The sequence below is a fragment of the Limulus polyphemus genome, unplaced genomic scaffold (assembly GCF_000517525.1).
Source record: "Limulus polyphemus unplaced genomic scaffold, Limulus_polyphemus-2.1.2 Scaffold1479, whole genome shotgun sequence".
NCBI classification, from domain to species: domain Eukaryota; kingdom Metazoa; phylum Arthropoda; class Merostomata; order Xiphosura; family Limulidae; genus Limulus; species Limulus polyphemus.
The window spans coordinates 12147-32506 of record NW_013667089.1 but is presented as its reverse complement, the minus strand read 5'-3'; the positions used below and the strand labels follow the sequence as shown (position 1 = coordinate 32506).

At 34.5% G+C, this 20360-nt stretch overlaps 1 protein-coding gene across 10 annotated transcripts in view; it reads right to left on the bottom strand.

Moving 5' to 3' along the window:
* The window catches only part of LOC106463774 (golgin subfamily A member 1-like), a 109678-nt gene extending 89590 nt beyond the window's left edge, over positions 1 to 20088 (bottom strand). For 3 of the 10 annotated variants that reach the window (XM_022391364.1, XM_022391367.1, XM_022391368.1), the window contains exons 1-2: positions 11803 to 12253; positions 4530 to 4616 (exon numbers count right to left, since the gene is read on the bottom strand). In XM_022391364.1, coding sequence (XP_022247072.1) covers positions 4530 to 4616; positions 11803 to 12001 — 286 coding nt within the window. In that variant the 5' untranslated portion in view covers positions 12002 to 12253. Of the gene's footprint in view, positions 1 to 4529; positions 4617 to 8831; positions 9002 to 11802; positions 12254 to 19851 lie in introns of those variants that run through there. The other 7 variants (XM_022391366.1, XM_022391365.1, XM_022391371.1 and 4 more) reach the window with 7 other exon arrangements.
* Positions 20089 to 20360: the final 272 nt, after the last annotated feature.

Below are 20360 nucleotides of genomic sequence, written 5' to 3'. Positions count from 1 at the left end.
GGACATTAGTACTTTTATGAAAACATTAACTAACATCACCAGTAGGAAAAATACCGGCGTGTGATCAGAGAGACCTACAAGGCTAGCTAGCTTCCTATTAAGTGAATTGTACCTACATCAGCTCAAAATTAACTCGCTCATCAGGAACCCTCGATAAGATATCGATGAAGTTCCAGACTAGAAAGAAGACTTTATATTGCTTGTAAGTTTGTGGAACTTTTGTTTATAAATCATTGTGTATAATAACTATTTGTAATAACCGTTATTGTAAATTGTATTGTTGTTTCTATATTAAAACATATTTGGGTTAGAAAATAAAACTGTGTGTATCAATCTTGTTGGCAAATATAATAAACTGACTATATATATCAGCTTTCATTTAACTGCTAAATCCAAAGTACAATTTAACTACTAAATTTAAAGTGCCATTTAGCTCGGTTTCAGACCATTCGAAATTCTAGTACATAATACTGGTAAAAAAAAATAAAAATAAAACAAAATACTGTATACCTGTACTAGAAACAATCTTGATTTAGCTGAATTTTCACTTGCAGAAATAATTTATTTACACTGGCATAAATCAACACAGAATTGTAAACACCTACAGAAAGAAGGCACATAGAGGAGATTTAACCATTTTGTACTCAGAAACAAGATGTGATTTATTATTCATACTGGTAGGTTTTTTGTTTGTGCCAAAACAATTAAGGCTATCTAATGCAATCTCTCATTTTGAATTGTCGACTAGCACACCTACCTCCAACTCTTGGGCTACTCTTTACCAATGAATATTTGGATTGACTGACTAGCAACACCCACCTCCAACTCTTGGGCTACTCTTTACCAATGAATATTTGGATTGACTGACTAGCAACACCCACCTCCAATTCTTGGGCTACTCTTTACCAATGAATATTTGGATTGACTGACACATTATAATTCCCCCATAGGTGAAAGGAAGAGCATGTTCAAAACCGTTTTTTCGTTCTGTGACCTGCAGATTGCATACTGAGAGCCCTAACCACCAGGCCATATATATTCAAAAGTTACAAATGCTCATTAATCCCACATAAAACTGTACATACAGTTATCTCTGGAAGCCTTTCTAGTACTACTAAATACAACTTCTTGTGCTCAGTCATTTTTATGTAAACTAATTTTTCTCAAACTGAGTTCCAACCTCTCATAGTCATAGTGGGTCTCAAGAATGGAAAGTTGAATCACAGTTTTCATATTTCTTTAACCTGAGAGTAAACTGTCTGTGTAGAAGTGTATTATCAAAACAAAAACAACATATGATTTAATAACATTAAGTCCACGAAAGAAGGTTCCAGTCCTAAAATATTTGAGAACTCCTGACATAAAGAATACATAAACAAGTTAACAATTATGTTTTAAAAGTTGAGTTTAAGTGGTTGGTCTTCTTTCTGAGGATAACAGCTCTCAAGAAACTATATGAAACATCATCAAAAAGAATAAATATTTAAAAACAATTATTCAAAAGCATGTATTTATAGAAATTTTTTACACTACAAAGAGACTCCCACTTTTCTATTAATATAACAAATTTCTTTTATTCATTTTTTTCCTGCTTAACCTGAATTTCATTAGGTATAGAAAATTTTGATTAAGGTAGTGATGAGGGCATCAAGAATTAACTGAAAAGTTTGTTTGATCTACTACAAAAATGCACTAAAAATTAAATCACAGATGCTAATGTTGATTTCATTCTTTATTATGTATCACATCAATTACAAAAATTTGTTAACTCTTTCAACATAGGCTCAGTCAATTTGACTGACCACGTGACCTTTTTGTACTCGTTTAAAGTCTTTATAGATTTAATACTTCTAACTTTTAATATAGTGTGTGTATCTTCACAAACTTTGGCAGTCTTTCAGTTAATATAATAAGTTTTTCACATACAAAAAATCATATTTTTAGTCAAGTATTTTCAATAAAATAAAATAAAGATTAGTACATAAATATATTGAGTATTTGTTTGGAATATTCCATGTGCAAAGTAATTTTCATGTTAAAATTAAAAATACTTTTCCTCATCTCAAAAATCTTAAATTTCCTTTGTGTAATCCCTAAAATCTCCTTAATTTCCTTTTAAAACGTTTTTTTTTTCAGTAACAATTTATAGTTTATCTGTTATTTTCTCTACCCTATCCCAAAACAGAGTTGGTCAATGCAACTGACATCATAACCACCAAAAAAACTAAATAAATCTAAATTGTAACATGAAACTACATTTGTTTATCCAAAGTAGCTATAACTTTGTAACAGTATACATCTATTTATAATTAAATTTTATTATCTTATTGCTCTTTGAACCATGTCTATTATCCATGTCATCATAAGTTGTAAATGACTCGAGGAATGTGCAGCTCCATTACACTAACAAATTACATTATCTACAAGCTGCTCGCATGTGTGCTTCATGAAACATTTTTATTATAATATTATTATTATTTATTTTACCTAATCTAATCTCAACTAACCTAAAATGATCCCTACTTTTACATTTTAGTTGCTTTTACATAAACAATAAACATGAAAAACAAAAATAAAATATTTAACCAATCTTCTTTTTTCTTGCTGTCAATTGATGAAGAGTGTTAACCCTAATTTTTTTATACTAATGATACCAATGCACTTAATAATTTTTATTTTGTTAAATAATGGACCAAACCACATAGACTAATAACATGCAAAAAGGTAGACAAATTCTTTTACCTCTCAAAATTTTTCTGGCTTTCTAGCTATGTGACAAGAGTTGTCATAATTTATCCAAGCTAGTCGTTAACTTTATCACGGAAAGGTTGTTGGTACTCTTGAGTGAAATTGAAATTTAACTGTTATACAATACATCATTTGATAGATGAAAACTTTGACTTTCTATTGATTGTAGGTAATATATAATTAAGCGTAAGAGAGAACTATTAACGAATTATAAAAGAGAGGATGTGATGGGGGGGCTGATTTTTTCATTGATAGTTTTGGAACCAAACAAAATTGAAGACATTAAAAATTATAGTTTGTCTGAGAAATGATGATTTTTGTAGAATAATTTACGTTTAATTTCGTACTTTTTCAAAGGGTGGTGGATAAAATAGGGAAGATCACACGCTAAAAGAAAATGTATCACGAGCCACACTAGTGGAAATTTAGGATTTTTTTAAATATTGCCTTGTAGAATTAAAAACTTAAAACATATATACTATTAAAATAGGGATTATTAGCTAAGATTTTATGCTATTCTAATTGGTATAACATAAACAAAAAGTGATTTAATAAAATTTTTAATGTAAGGCACTAAAATTTGTGTCATGCACAGTAAAGGATACCAGTGGTGATAGGGTTAATATATAATTTGACTTAAATTGTAGTGATGATATTTTTGCTTTCAGTTGTTAATATTATGCTCAGCTACTTCTGGTAAGCCAGATTGTATTTACATAAACTTTTGATCTCTGTCAAAATATTATAAAGTACTTTTTTTTTTAACTTGGCTCATTCTAGTTTATATACAGCAACAGGCATTATCAGACAATGTTATGTATGAGATGATGTGTGAACTTCTCATCCAATCATTGAAATTTTCTTGAGGTACTCATGTTTCCTTCATTCACAATATAGGCTGAAGCTAATATCTGTGTTACTGAGCAAAATGGCTGAGAGTGATATAAATTATTAATCAACATAAAATAAAAGTTAATATTAACCAATCTTCTAATTTTTTACTCAAAGTTCATGTAAATTTTAGCAATAATAACTGACAAAGATCACTTCAACTCAAATTTACAAAAATTACTCAATTATTTTAGGTATGTTCCCTTTGGCTTTATTAAAAGATAGGAAATAAATAATCAAATTGTCTTGAAATCATTCAGATGGTAACAAAATATTAAGTGGAAAAATATTTATATGGAGTCTCTTGAAGAGAAATAAACTTATGCAAATGAATAATTGGGTGTCCCTGTTGTTCTTTTGCAAGGTGGTTATGCATTTAGTTGATGAAAATAGAATATTTACCTTTATGTTCATTTTAAAATTGGTATAAAACAACCCCTAAACTTGGAAATACAAAAGGACATCCCACTAGTCTAATGTTATTACATACCAAGAACAATCAACACTGAATAGAATATTAAACCTATGTGCCAGAACCACCATCAGAACTTTATTTAGCCCAAAAATAAGTTAAAAATTTTAGAATATTTCTGACAAAACCAATGACAAATTCTATGAATATAACCACAAAACAATTCAGACTTATACAAGCCCTTTACTAAGTATTTTGTAATTATGAAGACATATATTGGAGATATAGAGTCACCCACAAAAACCTAATTTATGCTGCCTGTCTTTTTAAGACAAGTCAGTTGCAGCAAAACATGTAAATGTTGAACATTATTTATTCTACATTAATAACTATATTACTGATGAAGCAAATAATTAAAAATGAGTCTAACACTAACAAAAAGACATCAGACAAAAAAGTCCAAAAAATATCCACATACCTTTAACTTTACTTTCTAATAATTTAACTGGTTCAGTTTTTTCCTGATAGCTCCCAAATTCTTCTCTGGAGTCAACATGCCATCTTCCTAGAAAATAGAGGAATAAGGAAAAGAGATATAGCTACACTGATCACTGTATTATTGAAGTGTTGACCACATTTTCTACATCTTGTAAACACCTTAGATCAGTTTGATGAAAAGAGAAAAGATTTCTGTGTAGTATTGAGGAATTAAAAAAGTGTTAACTAAAATGCACAAAGTGAAGGATAACTGAAACTTAGAATAGTTTAGCCTATTATATGCCAAAATCACAGTTCAAAAATAATGTTAAACACTTCACTCCTCAGTCGATTTTTATGCAAATCAATTATCAGATGATCCACACAGTGATCTAGAATGAAAATGACTGGTCATTCAGCTTATGCTCATAAACAAGCATTTGTAAAGTTGGAATGACAGTTCTGGAATTGATACTCCAAGTTAAAAATAAATGTGTTAAAAGGTCAGTAATTATCCATAATCATTGTTCTGAAATGGTTGTTTTCAAGGCTACTTTAGTCATTGAAACCACCGAAGGAGAAAGTGATGTGCATGATGATAGGATGAGAGTCTAGTGAGCTTTTAGTCCACTCCATTGAATTAATTTCCTTTTCTTCAAAGAATATGCTGACCAGTTTATCATAAAAGAAGTGCAAGTCATTATCTTTTAGACTGAAGTCAAGGTCAAATTCCCCAATAGATAGCAGCACAAACTGTTGTAGGATATACTCTCTTTAACGTGTGGCATAAATGGTATCATTCTGCACAATGTAGAGATCAGTATTTCTACCAATGCTTACTCCTGCCACATCATACCTCCATCAGAGTTATACGAGTCATACTCCTGTGTGAAAATAGGTTTATATCTCATTCCAGGTAATTTTCAAATAAGTATATACCTGTACCTGGCTGTAAGAAAATGTCTTGCCTGTAAAAAGAGCATTGATTTACATGGCATATGAATGTCTAACTTACAGGTACTTCATAAGTTTTGAACAGTCTTGAACAACTCGACTTTCAAGATCTACGTATCTACATGTGCGGATGTTTCTATTTACCAACGCTATATTTTAAGATCTGTGCAAGAACTCAGCTAACATATGTTTCCGCATATAAAACCTATCTTCAAATAAATGTTTATGTACAGGGTAATTTAGATGGCAAAAAACATTAAGAAATGTAGAGATATAGTAAAATAATTGTTAATAGTCTGGAGTGAGGTTTGTAGGCCCACTTTGTAACACTGTGAGGTCATTCAAGGTCATGCACTTTGAAAATGTATTTCTTATAGGTAATTACTATTCTTGTTTAGTGCTGCCCTCTATATGCAAATTGTTTTTTTTGCGTGCCACAAGCCTTGAGCTCCCACATACCCCAATATCAATGTGGTTCAACAGCGTCTCACATGCAAGTCATCATGCGACAACCCTCCACCAATAGGAGTACAACATATCCTCCTCATGCATGTGACTCCCTCTATTTGATTCTACCAAATCATCACTTCTAGTTTTGTCAGAAAATGGAAGCACCAGCACAATAACATCCTCAGTATAAGAAAATCATCAAGAGATAGCGTAAGAGGAAGAACTGTATTAATCTGCAAATTCCACCACTGTGACCCACAACACAGGTGGGGGGAACAAGAGTATTATTGAGTGAGGAAACAGAGACATCTATAATACAAGTGTGAGGACTTATGTTGATTGGTCCAACTCTGAATCCAAGACCCAGTTATTGGGAACTGACATACATGTAGGAGTAGGATGAGAGATCCCAACTGAAGGGGTGAACTGCATTTATGACTACTCACTCCAAAGCTACAACATTCCCATAGATACACCCATACAGAGATGGAGCATCAGAATGGAGGACATCTTGTCATCTATACCAGCAGAACACCAATGCCTTACTCTCAACTGAATGGTTTTATCATTATTTGTATCGTATATCATTAATAAATTCAGAAGGATGCCTCCATGGTCCACCACCCCCAGTGGCTTGGAACTGGAAAGTGGTAAAGACTCCCATATTCTACTGGAAGAGAAAGGGGAGAGAAAATGCGGTGGAGAGTCCAGAGGAATGTCAACAACAGAGACAGTACAATGAGAGACAATGAAAACCCTATTCTGAAAAGCAAACCACTCCTGATTTATTAAATCTAAGGAATGGCAGGGATGGGTAGCTATCCCCTTCTGCTTTACCCATGAAGTCCATGGGTTAATATGGTCCGGAATGGTATACAAATGAAGCAAATATATCATGAAGAAAACCTATGAATGATCTTGTAGAACACCCTCATCTCACCAATGTTCATTTAGTAGCTATGGAAATTATAATTGTTATGTCAACATGGCCTTACAGTGCAAATTTGAATATTTTAAGTAAACCTGGGCAAGCACCACTCCCCAAAGAACAGGATCCATAAAGAAAAAAAGGATCATGTCCCTGAAAAATAAGAGGTATGTTACCCATTCACATTCTCACTGAAGAGTGAAGGATGACGACAGGTGGAAACAGCTACCTAAAGCAAATAATTGGAGATAAACATATAAGGTGTTGTCCTAGTGCTCAATGGAAGAAGTACCTCCAACATACAATGAGGGTGAGATGTAGGTAAAAGGAAAGGTGCCTAATCAGAGTGAAGACACCAGGAAAAAGGAAACATGGGGGAAAAGGAGACAAGGAAGTAAAGGTTAATTGAATTAAAAGCCAAATCCAAAGGGTATGGGAGGAAGGAAAACGTCAAAAACAGAGGAGTGGTGCCAGGTAATGAAACAGCATAAAAAGGAACCAACAGAAAGAAGCCATGAAGTGGATGTATGAAATCACCCGGGGAAGATGATGATTGGTATGAGAAAATAAAGTATATACAGGTCTCAATCCTGTTAGAATGCATCCACAGCCAAGACAAGTGGATGAGGAAATGAAGACAAAGATGTACAGATCTGAAACAAGTTCAAAGGGCAAGGCATGAAACTAGCACCCAACCTCATTGAGAACAAACTTAAGACAGCACCACGAGGGATTAAAAATAGGTATGTGGGCATAAGAATACAAAATGTTGACCATGGGCATCATCAGTCCTGGATAAAAGGCCCACCATTGTGTGATAAAAGACAATATAGGAAAAAGAGAGAGAACCAAGAAGTGATTGAGGTTAGACAGATCAATCACAGAGCTCCAATCTGCATCAATAATACATGACTAATGGAGGAACTCTTAGGTGTAGGACAGGTAAATGACAGGAAGGTGCCAGACGTGGAACATGTATAAAGTATGCAATGGCCAAAGAGACAAACAAGCAAACAAAAAAAAAAAACAAGAAAAATCAAATATAGCAATACATATACAAGTCACAGGAAAAATACCCCTAAAAAAATGGATCAGTGGAGGAAAAGAGCCGTACATAAGTCCCAATTATAGATGGAAAGGAAAATAACTTGGCACAAGACAATTTCCCACTCCAGAAGATCCCAAAAGCAACGAAATCACGTTTGTTTGTAGGGAAAGAGCCGAAGATGGCAATCACCCCAACATAGAGGTAAGGAGAAGGAAGGTATCCCATGAAAATCCCCAACAAATAGATGGAATGCCTCAGAGGTGTATGGCAGCTAATACAAGTGGGAGAGGTGATAGGGGAAGATGAAGGCTGGAAACCTGACTAGGAAGAAAGGGATAGGGTTAACAAATTCTGCCTCCCTGAGAACAACTAGTTTAAAAAAAAATTAACAGTAATAGGTTAAAAAAACATTTCTCTAAAGCCTAAAAGAGCTAAAGATGATTTGATTAAGTTTAGAATTAGAAAAATTGCTTATGGGATACCTGTTTGAATGGTGGAATGATAAGATTAGAAATAACAACTTAAATATCAGGGACAACAAGTTTTAGCTTTGAAAGCTGAAATCCAGACTTAAGTAAAATACTTATCATGTTGAGAACTGGCTTACCTAATGATGATGTGTGAGAGCTAGTTTTCATTTATATATAAGTTGATCTTGGATGCAGAAAGTTATATTTTGATTGAATGATTGCTTTAGTGGTTTTAATGGCTGCAGAGATGGCCCTGTTCTGTCAAATGGCTTTCTATCACCATGCTCCTTCTTAGGTTCTTAAACAGTTTCATAAGCAAATAATTCCTCAGCCTCAAAAAGATCTAACTCAAATTAAGGTAATGTACATTACATTTTGCAATATCTTACACACAATATAAATATGAGCCAAGTTCCTATAACATCTATCTTAAGTAATATTAACACGCATCACCATATACATTACTGTGCTAGCTGTTCCTTGGCTTGATGTAGACCCTGTGGGAGAGGCCAGTTCTGAGGTAGATCTTCTTGAACTCTTATGGTTCTTTGATAGTACGTTTGCTGGAGAGGCTAAATGATTGCATGTTAGAGGAAGTGAAGCATCTTTTGATAAACTGCTTTCTGAAGATAAAAGAAAAATCAGAGCTTAAAAGTTAATAAATAGCAAAATTTGTAAATTGAAATAGAAGATTTCAATAAATGACAAAATCTTCAAAAACAGTTGTCTTAGAAGTATGAAATAAATAGCAAGTCAGAGCTTGTGATAATTGAATGGAGAGTAAATAGCACAGGGAAAATGCACTTTTCTGTTCTGAAACAAGAACACAATAATTTAAATTGTTCTCAAAGTTAAAATAAATTGTAGGTTGAACCATTACATAGTTGGTTGATCTCATAACCATGAAACCATACATACTACAACACTGGAAGTACGAAGTGTAATTTAACAGAACTTAGTGAGCTTTTATTAGACATTGCAAATCTATTGTACACAAAAATTCAGATTTTTTAGTAAAGTATTTTAACTATGGATTTGTATGTGAATTGAGTTATGAAGCCTTTTCTAAGTCCAAGGTGATTTTAATGCTGAAAATAAAATACTTATTTTCATCTTACAATTTTAATATTTCAGTTGCATAACCTGAATGAATATTTTATCTTTACAATTTATCTCTTATTTTCTATATCCTAACATTAACTGTAGCAAAATCATCAATGTTCAATTAAGTGAAAAGTTCAAAAGTATGATAAAAATTAATAATACATTTTTTTCTTCATTTTTGAATGCATAATTTGTCTCACAATTTTAAAATTACTTATCCTCACAATTTCAACTGTTATCCTTTTCTTATCTGTATTCTTTTCATTTTATGATTTTGTTGCCCTACTTTGTATCTACTGGAGCAGTAATCTTAGCGTCAAGAGCCCATTAGCTGTTTTCCACAGAGCTTGTGATCTTTTCACTCATGATGTAACTGCAATAAGCCTCAGTGAATCTTACATATTTGGGTTCCACAAAATGAATTCATGTAGCTTTTAAAAAGTGGAGGAATCATAGGAAAAAAAAGTAACATACCCGGTTTATTAACTCCAGTAAAGGAAGAAGCCTGGGTGCTTTCACTGGAGTTAAATCTGACTGTGTAGCATAGGAAGGGGGAGGAAACAGGCTGTCCAAATCTTTGTCCTCTTGTTCAGGTACTCCTGAACATGGCAGGAGAAGATAATCTAAAGGCAAATCAGGAGCCTGCATGAAGGTAACCAACTCCTGGCAAACCAAGGCCATAACATCTTCCACCAATAATTGCGGACCCGAAGCCACTGTAGTCGAAGTAAGGTTAGCTGCAGCAGGAAAAGCAGTAGTAGTAGTTGTAACATGAAACTCAGAATTCATTGCAACTATGAGTGGAAATAGAAAAGTCTGGATAGGGAGCTCCAAAGAATCATGTATTAGAATAAAAGACATGTCATGTAACATGTACAAACTAAAATTTCAGAACACAAGTGAAGCAAATATAAAGAAAAATTAAGTTCTCATAAAAAAAACAAGGAACTGATTGAAAATTCCATAAAAGAAAGCAAGAACGAAAAACACTTCTTATCACCACGAGTGCCAATCAAGAAGTGAAATTGGGATAAGCTACATAGAGGGAGTCAGCTGTGTTAGGAGTTGTGTCACACTCCTATTGGAGAACAGTTGTCACATGCTCATTTGCATGCTATCATGTAGCTGTCTCATGTGAAAACACGAGTGTAGGTGGGAGTATCATGGCGAATGGCAAGCAAAAGTTTGCACATATAGAGGGCAGTACAAGATGGGAAAAGCTATTCTGTGAGAGGAGTAAGATATATCAGAATGCATATTTGAAAGCTACAAACTATTTTTAGAGAGCAAGCATAATGAGAAAAAGTTTACTAAACCATGCATGCAAGTGCAAAAGGTCTTATGGCTATATTTCTTGTTTTTATGTATTGTTGCATATTTTTAAACAAAGTAATAACTAACAGATAAAAATTAGAAACTTAATAGGTTAGATAAGAAAGCTTAAATGTAAGAAAAATTAATTAACAAATTCTTAAGATCTCTCTTGTAGGAATGTACTAGAACTGCCACCTCATAATGTAACTTGATAGCCCTAAGTTCTTGCCCAGTTGATTTATTGCTTTGTTACACTACTTAGACATGATTCAACATACAATACAATTAAATTAATGTAGTTAGAATAAATATTTAGAATTGTCTGTATAATCTGCAGTCATTCTATTAATTCTATTTCATATTTTTCAACTTTTAATTGACTGTACATTGACGATTTTGCTACAGTCAGTATTAGGGTAGAGAAAACAAAAGTTTTACAAACAATAAACGTTTTTTTATATATTCATATATGAGATTCTAGTGGTTATGAAATATGAAAACTGTAAAATCAAGAGAAGTATTTTACAATATAATTGTTATGTTTAGTAAAAGCTTGCAAAATGTCATGAAGACATACTTAGTACACTCAGTTATAATGTGTATAATTTCATAGTTACAAGGTGGTTAAAAAATCAGTCAAATTGACTGAGCTTAACTACATTTGGCTAATATCATGATAGTTACAACTATCCAAGTAATTGAAATATGATAATGATTTCTCATCATTATTTTCGATTAACTCAAGGTTGTTAATCAATTAGTATTGACTAACCAAAATAATCAAAAGAGAAAGTATAAATTTATAACTAAATATTATTTACAATGTGTTTATTTCTATAATTAAACCAAACATATGACACTACTCAGGTTATTATATACCACTGCTTGAAAGACATCAACAAATGTCTGGATGAAGCTTCAGTTTATAAACATAAGAGTTGTTCAAGTTTTATAATATTGCAATTAAAAACTTGAAAATATTTTTTGTTAAGAAAATATGACAAACCTGACTCCTTCTGACTGCAGGAAGGTGTAGTATTGGACGATGAGATTGAGCTTTTTCCAACTACTGACATATTATTTGCTGATCCAGATAGGGAACTGCTAAGAGCTGCAATATTACTGGCAGATCCTGTAGCTGTCAACACTTTTGGTAATTCACCAGGATTCTCTTCTTCCAGTTTTTTCTTCAACTTAGCAAACATGATTGCAGTTCTACGAGTCTGAGAAGCCAACGATTCCACAAACACTTTACTCTCCTTCAATATTAAGTTACTATTTTTATACCACTTTCTTAAAAATGCTCTCAGTCATAGCAAAGCATTCTAAAGAAAACAAGGTGCAAATCTTGTTATGAAGAATATTCTGGATTAAATTAGAAAATAAAAGTTGTTTTTCTCTCTCTCTCTCTACAATATATCACAGTGAACATATTTAACTTTTGGAAAAAAATTATATAACTGCTAAGGCATTTCCAACCTTTTTTTTTGTAAAATCCATAACCATTGTATCTAACCTTTACAATGAGCTTTTACATTGAAAATGGCATTTAGATGTTCAATGTCCAAGTTAAAATAAGTTATGACTTTTGAAAGTTAACATCTTCGTAAACTGAAAATGAGTTTCAGAATAGATACTTACCCCTCTCACAAAAAGCTTTCTTGATTAGTACTGCCCTCTATTGGTACAAATTTTTGATTCCTCGCTAGCCTTGTAACTACAACTTCTTTCTGCATATCTACATGCAAAGGATCATGCAGCATCCCTCTGCAAATAGGAGTGTGACACTACCCCTATCTTAACTAGTGCCCTCTATAATAATTCACCTGTTAATCACTTTGAGATTGGCCATGACTAAGTAAACCAATACACCAGAAGTGGGGATGACAGGTGGGAAATGTCAGCGAAGGTAAATATTTTTTCAGAAATACATTTTTAATTGAGGAAAATGTTAACTTCTGATATGATATCCTACATCCTCTCACAAAAAGCTAGAATCCCACACTGAACTGGTGGAGGGCTAGTGAGATGATGATCTTCCTTCAGAAAGTACGCAACGAAAGACCATGTGGTGTGGAAGACAAATTAAAAACACCAGTGGGAGACCGCACCACTTCTGAGCTAGATATACCCTTCATCCTTGAGTAAAGTGTCACTAAAACAATAGGGCAGAAACATGGATGGACCACATAACGGTTTCATTATTAATGGGACTTGAGGTGTTGAGTGCCTAGGGCACGACAAACTATGAATGGGAGTTTTACCTCAACCAACACTTGACAGCATCTGGAATTGTACATCAGGTCCACAGTAGGAAGAGGGTCCTCTACCCTTCACTTCAAAAACAAGTATTGAGAGGGAAGATGAACTTCCATACCAAGACCCCATTTCTGCATGTGCACATTTCCAACACAACCAACACTGGGTACCAACATCCAGCAGATGGTAAGAAGTAAGGAGAACTCAGAAAACATTCATCTCCAGTTCAAAACCTGGCTGCATTGGGAATATCTTGTCCTGTACACAGTGGAAACAGGGAACCTAGCCTTACATATGTGGGGATTCGTGCATTTTGTCCAGCTTCAAATAACACCAGATCCACTGGAACAGACATTCAGCAGAGAGGAGGAAGATGAAGGATGGCCTTAATTTGGGGGTTGTATCTACAGTCTAAAACCTGGCAGTATTGGGAATTTATTGTCCAGTCCATGATAGAAGATGGGTACCAACCAAACACATGAACAGTTATGTGGCTAGATCATCTCCAGCACCTGATCCAACAGGGAATTGACATCTGGAGGATGGTTTTAATGAGGAATATCTCAGCCAGAAGGGTAAACTGCAACACACAGATATATGGTGGAGTGCTACAACCAACATCTGATGGCATCTGGAACTGTACATCAGATCCATGGTACGAAGGGTTTCATGCCATCAATCCCAGCAGAATGCCATCATCCTAGTCTCAACTGAGTGGAATTGTGCTTCATTCAGGAGGATTGGCTTCCAAGATCCACCACCTCAGCAGCTAGAAATTAGTAAGTGGCAAGAACTCCCATACTTCACTAGATGAAAAGGGGGAGAAAATGCATTGAAGAGTCTGGAGGCCTGCAGCACTGAAGACGGTGCAATGGGTGTCTGTGATACACTGTCTTGAAAAGCAGAGCTACCACATGGACAGAGATGATAAACCAACATCTAAAATTGTACATCAGGTCTGTGGTAGGAAGAAACTCAATGCCACGAAGCATCAGAGACATACAGTAATCCCTGTCTGCTTTACTCAAGATGTCCATGAGTGTACAGTATAGGACAAATATATTTATGAAACCAAAGACCACAAGATATATCTACGATTGATCATACGGAACACTTCATTTCAACAGTGTGCATAATATGACCTGGTGATGTGTTATATTGTTTCAAGTATAATATGTGATATTGATGCATGGATGACAACTGGACCGAGTCAAACAACCAACATCTGGCAGTGTCTGGAATTGTATGTAAGGTCTGCAGTAGGAAGCTCCTCAATGTTATGGTCATCTAGTATGATCAAAAGACATTGAGTGCAGATTTGATACTAATTATACCTGGTCAGGCACCACTCACTACAGAGATGGATCTAAAACATATGTAGCAAAAGACCCCTGTAAAGAAATTAAAAACTAATGGAACAGCCAGTATACCCACCTCTCATGAAAGAAGGAAAAAGAACAGGCAGGGCCATGGTAAGGTGCCAGATCTGACATGAAAAACACAAAAAGATGACAAACATCCAGAGAAAAGGAAGAATACACCAAGTGAAGGGACTGGCAAATTCAACCCATAAGGGGAGTAGGGGGAAAAAATCACAAGAAAGGGTAGGATTCCTATGAAGAAACAAATTGACCCGGAAACTACCAAAGAACACAGTTAATGTATCAGAAATCCAAGGGCACTGGCCAGGCAAAGAAATCAGACAGGAGCAGAATAGACCTAGAGGTGGAAAAGAAGGGAATGGAAAGGTGAGTGAAAACATAATTAATCTCCAGAGTAGCCAAAATCAAGAGCATAAAGGAAGGGACAGGAATTAAGGAACAAACATAGCAAAATCTTATCACAAAACATGTTGGAAAAATGGTGACCATGGGCTAACAATATGAGGAACAGGGACAGAAAGTCAAATCAAATAATGAATCAGTCGACAAAGATTAAAATGGACAATTATAAAAAGCACAAAGGCTAAGTAACATGGAGGTTCCAAATCTTGGAGAGAACCTGAGCAGGGAGTACGAGCAATGGAGAATGAACAAAATAACATAGCCAGGAAACAATAATATAAAACAGAAGCAAAACTGGGAAATTTAAAATGGAAGACAAAAACTGCCTAAAAGCCTGCAACAGAGCAAACAGATAGGTTCCTGGAAGAAAGCTAAGTGAAAGAAGACAGCATGAGGAATGGGAGTAATGAAAGGATGATATCCTAGGTGTAGAGATCAAAAATGTGATGTATATCAACTACTCTGATAAAATGTCAAAGAGAAAGGATGAACTAGATGGGAAAACCAAGGAAGCAATATGCTTGCAAAGACAAAGGCAGATGAAAGGGATGCAACATCAAAAAACCATTACAGAAATGGAAACTATGTGAGAGTCAATCAAGACAGTGCCACCAGCAGAATTCATTGAGAGATTGCAACTATTGAGAGAACACAAGGAAGAAGATGAATAGGTGGACATGTATAGGGGGAACAACTTGTCCAATCCCAACAAAGAGCATCCACTGCACCCACCAAGGAATGAGGAACAGGAGACCAAAAACAGGTAATATGTGTATCGAGATGAGATGAAAAACATCCAAATTGGGGACACCCCAGGATATAGAGGATTCTGTCAGGACAGGATAACCAATCCATGACCAGATTCATGGCCTCCTGATGACAACATGCCCACCAATCAATATAATGACAGTGGGTCCAAAATACAGGAGATCCAAAGTTCAAAAACAAAGGACACTTGGCCAGATATCCCCATGCATAGTGATGGAAAACCCTACTGTAGAATTGTCAGAGTGAAACATCACCACCTTGTCCCAAAGAACCAGTAGGAAAGAAAGTACTGTCTGAAGAAGAGCAAGATGTGTAAGAGAGAGATATGGAGTGGAGTTGAAAAAGGGTTCCCCACCCCGACTAACCCAAGTGTCAAGAGATGCTTCCAAAATGGAAAAAGAATCATCTGAAAAAGTGACAATCCAGATGAGGAGAAGTAAGAGGAAACCCAGCAGCAATAGAGGTCCTATCTAATCAACAGTCAATACAGACTGCTAGTAAGGTGAAAGGATAAGAGGGGCATCCAAGGGATCCTGAACAAGACAGCATCTGGTGATCCAAATACTCACAGAATATGGTGCATGTTGGCACAACCAAGAAGAATGAGGGCTGCAAGAGAAGCCCATGTTCCCAATGAGAAAGAACTGCATATGCAATAAGGAAAGGGAGAAGATGAGAAACCACCTAAAGGACATACCAGAGCTCTAAACCAAAGGGGAGAAGGTTGGTCCCAACCAAGAATTGAGATGAAAATCACACTAAGAAAACTAGAAATTGATCAGGTGTGATGAATGAAATCATCACCATGATAAACCAACCCACACGGGCAGCATCCTAAAGGAACTGAGTATGGAGAGTAGATATGGCCAGTGAGGAAGCTATAAGTATCCAGCCATCCCTGGCAAAGTGTACACTAAGCTCAGGGAAAGAAGCAGATGAGCAAAGGTCTAGACCACTCAGCTGAACAAAGATGGAGCCAAGGCAAGGCCGAACATAAGCACCCTAAACTGAAAACAACACAAACCAGTGAAGAACAAAAAAGAAAAATGTTTGAATGCCAGGGAAACAGAAATATAGAGACACGTATCAGATACATATACCTATGTCCTCCACAAAACAGGAGTGAAAATCCCTAATGAGAATGATCTCCTCACAGAAGGGACCCTGGAGAAGTAAGACCCGAGCTACTTCTGACTGAAGCTGAGAAAAAATGAAAGTGTGAGTGAAATAAAGTAGATGATGATATAACATGGGGGGGGGGGCAGTGGAAATGGAGTTATGGAGACTTGCTGAAACAACCCCATGTCTCCAAGTAGGTAGGAAGACCCCCAACATCCCGTGATAGAATACAAAATATGGCATGCACAAAATAAAGACAAGGGTAAAAGAACCCTAAAGAAAACAGGATCCCAACCTAGAAGAACCCATTCAGACACACCTAGGTGCTGGTATGACAGGCTACTCCACATTATACAGAATGTTGCCAAAAATGGTACAATTCCCAACAGAACAAAGTCATCATACCTGTGGCTGACAACTGTGTTATTGCCCCTGTAATACAAATGGGAAATCTGCCTTAGCAGCAACATCAGTGGTAGTCATGACCACCTGAACTGTGAGTGCATAACTCACAAAGTCAAAAAATTAGAAAAGGGAGAGGAGATAATGAAAGTTAAATTGTTAAAATCACATGGATATAATAATTAAACTCACAAGCAAAAATAAATATGTCTGTACAATAAGTCTGCCAGTCAAGAAGTGATTAACAGGTGCATTACTAGAAAGGATGCTAGCTGTGATAGGGGTAGTATTGCATTCCTATTGGTGGAGGTTGCTGCATGATAATTTGCATGTAGATATGCAGAAAGAAGTGGGGTTACAAGGGGCTAGTGATGAGCAAAAAATGTGCACTGATAGAGGGCAGTAATAATCAAGAAAGCTATTCATGAGAGGAGGGAAGATATCATATTGGAATAAAAACTAAGTTTCTATAACTATTGTTTTATGATATCAGTAAACCAACAGTAACAGTAATAATAAGAGAATTGTTATAATTGGGACATTTATTTATACCTTAAAATCTAACAAACTATTTCAAATTCACCATTGTTCATTTTAATGACTGTGCCACAATTTATGACATGCTCTCTTATTGTATAAACAAATTACATGCAGAATAATATATTTTATTTGTTAAAAAGACCTTAGTTGCATTTTATATCACCACTAATTAATAAGTCATAATATGCAGTTATACATTATGTCTTCTACTACAATTATTTCTAGTTTCACAATGTGTTTCTTTCTAATATTATAAATGTAACTTGCCAGTGCCATCACGTTATTTTAAACATTTACAAAGAAAACAGAGACAAAAATTGTGAAACAATAAATTTCAAGTATTTCATTGAACCATGTTATTGTAAAATCCAAATGTTAAAGCTAACAATATGTAAGCAATTAACTGGCTACAGTAATAGTAACTGATCAATATATATGCATTGACTTATCAAATTTTTGTAATATTAACATTTTAAGTTACAAGCAATATTGCACTTTACATAAATATTTTACACTGTACAGAAAAATATATTTGTTGATCATAATCCACCACCCTTTCTTTTCTTTACAAAAGTTTTAAACTTCTATAGTATACCTATATTGACACTAAGCTTGAAGGTCAAGGCACAAAGTATTAAATACACAAGATGAGTATTAACCATGAAATAAGATGGCTGCTATTTGGCTAGTGATATCCAATATATACATTAAAAAAAACTAAACAGGAAGTAATAAAGTTTTCTTTTCTCATGAATACAAATGTGATATGTTTATTCATGATCTCAAGATTTTCATGCTTTGAACTTTGTGTCCAGTGTCAATATGAATGTATTGCAAACAGACAGTATAATTTTAATATACATGGTTTGTAATAAATGGAGATTAGCCGAACTGGATTGCAGTCGAAAGTGGGGCACCTAAGGGCTCTTTTCTGAAAAATTTACTCTTTCTGTCCTGCACTAATAATATTCATAAGGAGATCCTCAACAAACTGGTCAGATTTGCTAATGACGTTGATGTTTTGAGTGTAGATGGCTGTGAGGGGCATGTTATTGCTTTAGAAGAGGATTTAGATTACTTTACAAACTGGGCACATAAATGATAATTGACAATTATACTACTTGTAAAGTAATGCATGTTGACTACCTTAAGGTAAACCTTGGTACAGTTGTGGAATAAAATAATCTTGGTGTTATGATCAGTCAATCTCTTAAGCTTTCCAGGCAGTGTGCCATAACCAGTAGGAAGGTAAATAGGATTATACTTACAGGTTTTACCTACAGGTGTACTAGATATAAGACAAGGGAAGTTATAATTTCTCTGTATAGATCTGTGATTAAGCTTTAGTAGAGTGTTCAGTAATGAGCCCCTTACTTTCAGTTTCAGGACATTAAGTTGTTGGATAAGCTGAAAAGTGGTCTACTAGGATGATTGCTGGGATGGAGAGGATGTCATGCGAAGTCAGATTAATGTCCTTAACAGTTAAATTTATTTTATCTTGAGAAAAAATTTGTTAGCAGGGATCTGACTGTGGTTTTCAAAATGACAAATAGAATACATGGGACTGATGTATCATTTGTGTGTGTGTGTTTAACAGTAAGAGTGGTAGAACTAGGAAACACTGATTCAAGAATTAACAAGATAGAAGTCATCTTCAAACTAACAAATTATATTTTTCAAACAGGGTAGTAAGCCTTTGGAATAAATTACCTTCAAACATGGTCAAGTAGTAGACACAACAGGCTTGGGCGTGTTTAACGTTAAGAAAGTGTTTGACGAGTACTTGAATGCAAATGTTGGAGAATAGGGGCTGTATATAGGAAGATGCTTATTTGATAAAACGAACGGGGCAGCCACGATGGGTCAAAGTACCTCTTGTTCAAGTTGTTGTCCCTCAAAATCAAATGTTACATTATATAATATTATATATTTTACTGTTATTATAACAAAGTACACAGTTTTGAATGACCTTAACTTTTATTATATTTATAGTTACACTGTTACTGTGTTAGCATAACTAAGACTAAGAAACGACTATAAATTATAAAACACAAAACTGTGACAAATGGTTATTTTACTTTTAGTGTTAAGTTAATGAGCTTTAAAGGAAACTTAATTTTGAAAATACTTAACATTTTAAAGTCGATTTATTCCGTATCTTAAACAGTAAAACTAAAACTTACCGTAATTTTTATAATATTAACATTTTAAGTTTAATTCACATGAACCATCGCACTTCATAATTCATTACATAAATGTTTTACAGTGTGCTGGGAAAAAACGTTCTTAATCAGCCTACTACCCTTTCTTTAAGAGCAAACAAACGAAGCATTAAACTTCCTCAATATACCTATACTTTCAATATTAATTATGAATAATATTACAAAATTCGACACTTCATTAGAAAAACCTAAGGCTTAGACGAGATGACATCACTGTAAAAGCACCAGAGTCATCTACGAAATATATCGAGTATACACTCAATTTTGTTATTTATTTTCTTGGTTTTTATTGTTTCTATTTTGTTATTTGTTTTATTTTTAACATTTTTCAAAAACAATAAAATAATCATGTATATTATGTGTTTATGATATTTGCCACACTTCATAAGTATTCGTCTTTATCAAAGAAAGTTTTCGAGTATTTATAACTGTATTTATACTCGAAATTTTTTCGTGTATAATTCTGTCGC